The sequence below is a fragment of the Petaurus breviceps genome, unplaced genomic scaffold (genome assembly GCF_028583685.1).
Source record: "Petaurus breviceps papuanus isolate PSGF00001 unplaced genomic scaffold, PetGlider_PUasm1.0 183, whole genome shotgun sequence".
Taxonomy (NCBI): Eukaryota; Metazoa; Chordata; class Mammalia; order Diprotodontia; family Petauridae; genus Petaurus; species Petaurus breviceps.
In genome coordinates, this window is record NW_027185791.1 from 10,409,048 (window position 1) to 10,419,100 (window position 10,053).

General features: G+C 38.7%; 1 protein-coding gene across 1 annotated transcript; it reads left to right on the top strand.

Annotated features, from left to right (window-relative positions):
- LOC138160977 (small ribosomal subunit protein uS8-like) lies at nucleotides 1-455 on the top strand. Its single transcript, XM_069087752.1, has one exon. The coding sequence runs from the start codon at nucleotides 36-38 to the stop codon at nucleotides 417-419; it is 384 nt and encodes a 127-aa protein (XP_068943853.1). The 5' UTR covers nucleotides 1-35; the 3' UTR covers nucleotides 420-455.
- Nucleotides 456-10,053: the final 9,598 nt, after the last annotated feature.

The following is a 10,053-nucleotide window of genomic DNA, read 5'->3' on the forward strand; positions in this document are numbered from 1 at the left end:
TTCCGCCATCTTGCAGCGCTGCCACCATAGTGCGCATGAATATCCTGTCAGATGCTCTCAAAAGCATCAACAATTTAGAAAAGCAAGGAAAATGCCAGGTTCTCATTAGGCCATGCTCTAAAGTAATTGTCCAGTTCTTAACTGTGATGATGAAGCATGGTTACATTGGTGAATTTGAGATCATTGATGATCACAGAGCAGGAAAAATTGTTGTGAATCTCGCCGGCCGATTAAACAAGTGTGGTGTAATCAGCCCCAGATTTGATGTTCAATTGAAAGATCTGGAAAAGTGGCAGAATAATCTGCTACCATCCTGTCAGTTTGGGTTTATTGTGCTTACAATCTCAGCTGGCATCATGGACCACAAGGAAGCAAGACAAAAACACACAGGAGGAAAAATCCTGGGATTCTTTTTCTAAGGATGTAAAACATACATACAAATAAAATGCTCCAATGGATAATATATATATATACATATACATACATACATATAGATAGATAGATAGATAGATAGATAGATAGATAGATAGATAGATAGATAGATAGATGGATAGATAGATAGATATAGGAATGCCAAGGATTTATGCAGGTTTATTTTATATCCCTCAACTTTTCCAAATTTATTTGTTGTCTCAAGTGCTTTTTCACTTGATTTTCTAGGATTCGCTAAGTATATCATGATATCATCTACAAAGAGAGATAGCTTGGTCATTTCTTTGCCTAATTTGATTATTTTGATTTCTTTTTTTTTCTTTAATTGCTATTGATAACATTTCTAGTACCAGATAGAATAAGAGGGGTGATCGTGGACACCTTGTTTCACCCCTGATCTTATGGGAAATGCTTCTAGCTTATCCCCATTACATATAATATTTTCTGATTATTTTAAATAGATGCTACCTATTATTTTAAGGAAGGCTCCATTTATTCCTATAATTTCAAGGGTTTTTAATAGGAATGGATGTTGTATTTTTTGAAAAGCCTTTTCTGCAACTATTGAGATAATCGTGTGTTTTCCGCTAGTTTCATTGTTGACATTATCAATTATACTGATGCTTTTCCTAATATTAAACCATCCTAGCATTCCTGGAATAAATCCTATCTGATCAAAATGTACTATTCTTGAGATAAGTTGCTGTAGTTTTTTGCTAATATTTTACTTAAAATTTTTACATCTATATTCATGAGGAAGATTGGTCTATAATATTCTTTCTCTGTTTTATCTCTTCATGATTTAGGTATCAGTACCGTATTTGTGTCCTAAAAAGAATTTGGTAGGACTCCTTCTTCACTAATTTTCCAAAATAGCTTGGAGAGTATTGAAATCAATTGTTCTTTAAATGTTTGATAGAATTCACTAGTAAATCCATCTGGCCCTGGAGATTTTTTCCTAGGAAGTTGACTGATGGATTGTTCATTTCCTTTTTCTGAGATGGTGTTATTTATGTAATTTACTTCCTCTTCAGTTAATCTGGGCAACTTGTATTTTTGTAAATATTCACCCATTTCCCTAAGATTGTGAACTTTATGTGCATACAACTGGGCAAAAAAATTGCTAATTATTGTTTTAATTTCCTCTTCTTTGGTGGTAGATTCACCCTTTTTATTCTTGATGCTCATAATTTGGTTTTATTCTTTCTTTTTTTATCATATTGGCTAAGGGTCTATCATTTTTTTTTCATAAAAAACAGCCCTTATTTTTATTTATTAATTCAATAGTTTTTTAATTTTATTAATCTCTTCTTTGGTTCTCAATATTTCTAACTAGTATTTAATTGGGGATTTTGAATTTGTTCTTTTTCTAGGTTTTTAAATTCATGCCCAATTAATTGACCTCCCTTTTCTCTAATTTAATCAGGTATGCACTCAGGGATATAAAACTTCCTCTAAGAACTGCCTTTAATGCATCCCAGAAATTTTGCTATGTTGTCTCATTATCATTCTCTTGAATAGAATTACTGATTGTTTGTATAATTTCTTTAGTATTAAATTGTTTAATTTCCAATTAGTTTTTAGTCTGTCTTTCCATGGCTCTTTATTGCATTTAATTTTTGTTGCATCATGATCTAAGAAGGATGCATTTGATATTTCTGCCTTTCTGCACAGAATTGTGAGGATTTTATGCCCTAGAACTTGGTCGACTTTTGAGTATGTGCCATGAACCACTGAGAAGAAAGTATATTCCTCATCCCCATTCAGCTTTTTCCAGAGATCTATCATATCTAGCCTTCCTAAAATTCCATTCGCCTCCTTAATTTCTTTCTTCTTTATTTTGAGGTTACATTTATCAAGTTCAGAGAGGGGGAGATTAATATCCCCCAATAGTATAGTTTTGCTATCCATTTCTTCCTCTAATTCCCTTACCTTGTCTTCTAGGAATTTGGATGCTATACAACTTGACGCATATATATTAAATAATGATATTGCTTCATTCTTGATGGTGCCTTTTAGCAGGATATGGTTTCCTTCCTTATCTCTTTTAATTCAATCGATTTTTGCTTTTGCTCTATCTGAGATAAGGATTGCTACCCCCGCTTTTTAAAACTTTGCTGAGGCATAATACATTCCACTCCAGCCTTTTACCTTTACCCTGTGGGCATCCCTTTGATTCAAATGTGTTTCTTGTAGACAGCATATTGTAGGATTGTGGTTTTTAATCCATTCTGCTATATGCTTCTGTTGTATGGGAGAGTTCATCCCATTCACAATAATGATGAATATCTGTCCCTTCCCCTCCATCCTATTCCCTCCCCTGCTTATGATTTTGTTTCTTCCTTTTCCCTTCCCCTCCTTGAGGGTTTTCCTTTTGACCACCACCTCCCTCAGTGTTCCCATCTGGTAACCCCCCTTTCTTTACCTCCCCTATCACCTTAATACTATTTCCCTCCCCTATAATCACCCCTTTTTATCCCTCCCTTACCCTCCTACTGCCTATAGGATACAATCGATTTTTATACTTATCAGAGTATGTTATTCCCCCTTTGACCCCAAACCAATGAGAGTAAATTTCATACAGTGCTCCTCTCCCTCCCTCCTTTCCCTCTATTTAATGAGTTTTTCCATATTCTCACGTTAGAATCCTAAATTTAACTGGTTATGCTGATCCCTCCTTGAACCAGAACCCGTAAGAATAATGTTCAAATCATGTTCCTCTCCCTCTTTCCTTCCCCTCTACTGCAGTGTATTTTTATGCGTCTTCGTATGGCATAATTTACCTTTTTCTGTCTCATTCTTTTCTTTTATCCCATTGCAGTTTCTTTGACCCCATTTATAAGGTTTTTTTTTTAATCATCAGGTTAGTTCATTTATACCCACATCCTCTATCTATGTATAACCTTTTTGAGGGTCGTGATAATCATATAAAATTTGATGTTGACAGTTATCAGCTTCTCATATGGGGAGGTGAAAATTTTGCTCTTATTGCATCCCAAATTATGTGCATGTGTGTGTGGGTATGCGTGTGTGCATGTGTGAGTGTGTGTTTTTCTTGTTTACCTTTTTGTCTTTCTTGAGTCTTGTAATTGGAGATCAAATTTTCTATTGAGATCTGGCTTTTTCATCAGGAAAGTCTGGAAGTCCCTTATTTCATTAAATAACCATCTCCTTGTCTGAAAATTATGCTCAGTTTTGCTGAGTAGTTCATCCTGGGTTGCAGTCCTAAGCTCTTTTCCCCTATGAAATATCAAATTCCAATCCCTACGATCTTTTAATGTAGAAGATGCTAGGTCCTGTATGATCCTGACTGTAGTTCCATGACATTTCAATTGTTTCTTTTTGGGTCCTTTTAGTATTTTCTCCTTAATCTTGAAATTCTGGAACTTGGCTACTATATTTCTTGGAGTTTTCAATTGGGGATCTCTTTCAGGGGGAGTCCTGTGAATTCTTTCGATGATTACTTTATCTTCGGATTCCAGGACTTCAGGACAGTTTTCTTTGAGAATTTCTTGGAGGATGTTGTCCAGGGTGCTTCTTCCATCATGGCTTTCTGGTAGACCAATGATTTGTAAATTATCTCTCCTGGATCTGTTCTCTATGTCAGTTGTTTTTCCAGTGAGATATTTTACACTTTCTTCCAATTTTTCAATCTACATGTTGTGTTAGATTGACGCTTGGAACATTATAGAGACCTGAGCTTCAATTTGACTGATTGTGTGTTTTAGTGATTTATTCTCTTTGATTAGTTTTTGAAGGTCCATTTTCAGGGAGACATTTTCTCCAATTAATTCACTAATTTTACTTTTTAAGTATTAGTTTTGTTCAGTGACACTTTTTTCCAATTTGGTCACTGTAGATTTAAATTTGTCATCTGCCTCCCTAATAAGGCCTTTAAAATCTTTCTTGCACTCCTCCAAGAGTGCCTTTTGGGCTTGAGACCAGTTCATATTTCCTTCTTTGGTCTCAGGTGTGAGTATAGAGTCCATATTTTTCTCTGTATTTGGTTGTTCTTGCTCACTATAATAAGCTCTAATTGATTTACTTGTCTTCCCCTTCTCCTTCTCAGCTTCCTTCCTTCCCATTGTAACTTCCTATTTCCTAATTTCTCAGGCTGGGAGCTAGGTGCCTGGTTTTTGGCTTTGTGTGCTGTAGCCTCTGGCTGGGTAGATTGAGTCCAAGGCAAGGGCTGTCTTCTGTTAAGTGAGGCTGATGCTCACAGAGCACTCTGTGGATCAGGGGTGGTCTTGCCACTCCACATTTCTGCCTCTATGTCCCTGGGTTACAGCTCCAGCTGGCTTTTGCTGGTCAGGTGAGGTAGGGATTGTTGCGACCCGTCCCTCTCTTCTCTTCAGACTCTTTGCTGCCTCAATTACACCCCTTCTCAATGACTCCCAAACCCAAGGCTATTTCCACTGTCTCAGGATTTCACTCTGGGTGGGACACTTATCTCTGGGTTTTCTAGGTCAGGGAGGGGGAATTGGAGCAGCCAGAGTTCACTTTGTCATCCTAGGCTCTGGAAAGTCAGGCAAGGAGTTTCTAAACTTTCAGGCTGAGGGCTGAGAGGCCTAGAAGAAGCTGTTGTCTCTGCTTGGGGCCCAAAGCCCTCTATTACCCAGCTCCAATGGATCCCCCTGATCTTTGGTGGATTCTGGTGAGATGCCTGTGAATTGAACTTGGATAGGTGAGTCCACTAGCTGGGGCTCCTTCCCTCTCTTTTGTAGTCTGGTCTCTCTTCCAAACTGCTGCAGCCCCCACGTGCTCTGCACTCCCCCTGCCCGGACCCATGTGGGCACTTTCCTGAGCTGGATTCTGCCACGATCTGTCTCCAAGTGGATTCTCACACTCCAAAATCCGTTCAGACTCACTTTTTAAAGTTTTCCAATAGTAATCTTTTTAATTTTTTATTTATTTTAATGCTTTATTAACTTCTGATTTACATCATTCGTTTTCGCCAGATTTTGAGTTACAAATTTTCTCCCCGTTTTTGCCCTAGCCACCGCCCCAAAATAGCAGTCCCACAGGATATCCCCTCCTACAATCTGCTCTCTGCCATATTTTCTCCCATAGCCCTTTCGACTTTCAAGTGGATCTCTATGCCTCAGTGCCTGTATATCTTATTTCCCGATTATATGTAAGACGGTATTAATAATAGTATATATATATATATATACATTTGATTTTAAAACTTTCAATTCCAGATTCATCCCCTTCCTTCCTTGTCACCCACCCTTACTGGGAAGATTAGCAGTTCAGTATAGGTTATACATGTGTGGCTAATGCAAAACAAGAACATAGTAGATATATTGTAAAAGACTGACTGTATTTCCCTCCCTTCTATCCCACCTCCCACCTCCCACTTGTTCTATTTGCTACTTTAATCCCGTCCCTTTCCAAAAGTGGGTGCTTCCAATTTCCCTCCCCCCCCAGGCTGCCCTCCCTTCCATTATCCCCCCTCTCATCCCCTTCCCCCCTACTCTCCTGGAGGGTGAGATACCCTATTTAGTGTGTATTTTGCTCCCTCCTCAAGCCAGATTCAATGGGAATAAGGTTGACCCAGTCCCCTTTGCCTTCCCATCCTTCCCCTCCATTGTGACCATTTTCCCTTGCCTCTTCTATATGAGATAGATTACACCAATCTCTCTCTCCCCATCTCCTCTCATTATATTCCTCTCTCACCTCTTAATTTCACCTTTTAAATATCATCCCTTCCTGTTAAATTGATCCTGTGCCCTCTCTCTATGTATATCTGTAAATATATCTACACACATTCATATATGTATTCATATGCCCATATACCCTCATATATAGACATATGTATATTTTTCTAATCCCTTCAACTACTGAGAAAAGTTTCATAAGTTACAATATTTTTTTCCATGTAGGAATGTTAATAGTTCAAATTTGATAAGTTCCTTATGATTTCTTTTCCCTGTTTACCTTCTCATGCTTCTCTTGTTTCTTGTATCTGAATGTCAAATTATATATTCAACTCTGGTTTTTTAGCAAGAATGCTTGAAAGTCCTCTATTCCACTCAATGACCATATTTTCCCTTGAAACATGATACTGTTTTGCTGGGTAGGTGACTCTTGGTTTTAATCCCAGCTCCTTTGACCTCCCGAATATCATATTCCAAGTTCTTCGATCCCTCTGTGTAGAAGCTGCCAGATCCTGGGTTATCCTGATTGTGTTTCCACAATATTCAAATCGTTTCTTCCTGGATGCTTGTAATATTCTCTCCTTTATCTGGGAATTCTGGGACCTAGCTATAATATTCCTAGGAGTTTGCTTTTTGGGATCTTTTTTAGGAGGTGATAGGTGTATTCTTTCAACCTCTATTTTGCTCCCTGGTACTAAAACGTCAGGTCACTTTTCTTTGAGAACTTCCTGGAGGATGATTTCTGGGTTCTTACTTTCATCATGGCTTTCAGGTAGTCCAGTAATATTTAAATTATGTCTCCTGGATCTATTTTCCAGGTCAGTGGTTTTACCCATGAGATATTTCACATTGCCTTCTATTCTTTCATTTGTTTGGATATGTTTAACAGCATCTTGATTTCTCATAAAGTCATTAACTTCTATTAGCTCCAATCTAATTCTGAGGCAATGATTCTCATCAGTGAGCCTTTGAGATTCTTTTTCCATCTGGCAAATTCAGCTTTTTAAGGCATTCTTCTCCTCATTGCTTTTTTGATCCTCCTTTGCCATTTGAGTCAGTCTCTTTTTTAAGGCATTATTTTCCTCAGTCAAGCTGTTGACTCTCATTTCATAATTTTCTTGCATTGCTCTCATTTCTCTTCCCAATTTTCCCTCCACTTCTCTTATCTGCTTCTTAAGGTCCTCTATGGCCTGTAACCAGCTTGTGTTTTACTTTGAAGCTTTTGGTGCTGGAGTTCTGACTTCACTGTTTTCCTCCTGTTCCATGTTTTGCTCCTTTTTGTCTGCAAAATAGGAATGTAATGTTGGAATCTTCTGTCTGCTTCGTTTCCTTTGCCTGCTTATTTTGCCACTCAATTACTTGACTTATGGGCTTTTTGCCACAGTAGGACTCTGCCACCAGACAGGGAAGCATTCATCCCAAACGCTGGGGTTTTCTCAGTTGCCTGAGGTATTAGATGGGTGCCCTCTCTGGGTCTCCACACACTCTGTCAAGCTGGACGCACACCCCAGGACCTCCACGCTAGACTGCATTCCAGATCCAAGTAGGTCAAAGCAAGAATGATCACCCCTCAGACTGTTTTTCTCCCTACACTCTGCAGGCCAGGAGCTGAAGCTGCCACGTGCTGTCTGGCTGTGCTGGTGTCTCAGTGGCTTCTCGCCCCGGGTAGTGAAAGCCACGCACTCCCACTTACTAATCCCAAAGTCCAGACTGCATTGACCTCTCATTTTGTCCTTCGCATCTATGTGTTGATAAATCTGTAAATGGCCACAGATGCTGCTGATCTGGAGCCTGCCCACCTGTGGTCAGGCCCGCCCTGGGGCTAAATCCTTGGCATGGGGCTGGGCTCAGCTCCCAGAGCGCTGCGCTGGATTCCTGCACTGCCGGACTGTCCTCAGTGGGAGGTTAGCTTCTCTGTGTCATTTTGTGGGTTCTGCAGCTCCAAAGTTTGTTTAGGGTCCCCTTTTTACATGGATTGGGGAGGGTGGAAGCCAGAGCTGTGGGAAGGTCATGCTTCTACTCTGCCATCTTGGCTCTGCCCCTCCAATAGTAATCTTAAAGCTGAAAACATTAAAGATTTGGGAAAAACAATAGGACATCATGAAGATATTTTTCTTTCTTTCCCACTCTTGTTACAATGAGAGTTCATCTTATTTTCCCTAGTTTAATTCAATTCACCAAATATGAAAGAGGCCCTTATATGGTGTGGTGGATAAAAAAGTAGACCTTGAAGGCATGAAGATCTGGGTTCATGTAGTTCTTGTGACATATAACAGCCACTCAAACCTGGGCAAGTCATTGATATTCTTAATGCCCCAGACCATGGCCAAAGACTTGCAGTTACAGAAGAACAATATTGCTGTCTTGCATTTGCCTATCTGCTTTAGAAAGGTTTCTAAAACTCATACTAATGAGAAATCTGTTCAAGCAGGGAAAAATTTTCAATACATTGAACTAGGTGTTGGGCCTACAAAGACAAAAATAAAACTGTTCAGTTCTCAAGAAGCTTGGAGCACTGATGGAACATAATAAAATACAGAAGCAAGATATTCAAAAAACTGTATTCAAAGTAATTTCAAAAGAGAGGAAGTGCTAATAATTGAGGAAAGTAGGAAAGGTCTCATATAAGACATGGTTTTGAATCACTTTAAAGAAAAGTAGGAGATCTATGAAGGTAAGGTCACTGTTTTTCTTAGGTCAACAATCATTTTGTCTTTAAAAGATATCAGTAAAGTCAGACATGACTAAAGATCATTGCCCACAAATAACACACAAGGAAAGTTGTTAAGGTTAAGATAATACAAATTAAGGGGCGGCTAGGTAGTACAGTGAGTAAAGTGCTGGCCCCGGAGTCTGGAGGACCAGAGTTCAGTTCTGGCTTCAGACACTTAACACCTACCCACCCACACCCACACACAAACACACACACACACTAGCTGTGTAACCTTGGGCAAGTTACTTAACCCTAATTGCCCTCCAAAAAGCAAAAAAATAAAATACAAATTAAAAATCTGTCATGGGCAATGACCCTCCCAGTCCCATGGACTATCTGGCCTTGGGTAGTTATCAAAACACTGGGGACTCGGACCTGAATTCAGTGATTTCATTGGTACAGAGAATGCTGGATTGAGGAAACTTTATTTACTGATGTTGGGTCAGCACCTTTTCTGTAATTTATTTCTTAGAAAGTTGACTAACCTGATGCTTAGCACTGAGAGGTTAAGTCATTTATCCATCATTTCAAAGCAAATGGCATCAAAGACAGGATTTGCACCTAAGTCATCTGATTTAAAAGTCAGTTCTTTATCTGTTATATAATGCACCTCTCTGTCTCTAGGTTACTAGGAGATTAGTAGGTATTTAAGGAACTAAAATAATTTTTCACTATAATATTGTATTGGACCTTAGAACTGACATCATAAATCTATCAGTTAAGATATTATATGAAAAGAAACATTACTATCAACTTTTGCTCACTGGCTACATATGGAGTAAAGACATTTCTTCTAGGATTTGGCAGGAAACTCCAATAAATGAAAAACAATATGTTTTTTTTTTTTAAAGCAATCGGGGTTAAGTAACTTGCTCAAGGCTACACGGCCAGGTGTTTCTGGGTGGGTGCTAAGTGTCTGAGCCCGGGATTCGATCTCCAGGTCTTCTCAACACTGGAGCCGGTGCTCTTATTCGCTGTGCTACCTGGCCGCCCCTATACAATATGTTTTTTTTTTTTGTAATCTTTTCACATCTGCTTTGAAAAAAATGCATTTGTTTGGTGGTGAGAATTTATTTTTTCACATATTTGCCCAACCACCATTACTACCCTTCAAGTCTTATAGAAATGTGTTAAGTAAGCTTTTCAAATGAAACTTTTGACCTGGAGAATTCTCCAATCCTCCATGTCAATAAGTTTTCTATACATTAGTTCACTGTGCATTAAATAACTTGGTGAATTTTAGGTTGA

Excerpts from the sequence above, each read along its gene's own strand:
- LOC138160977 (XM_069087752.1), top strand. The coding sequence starts at position 36 with ATGAATATCCTGTCAGATGCTCTCAAAAGCATCAACAATTTAGAAAAG.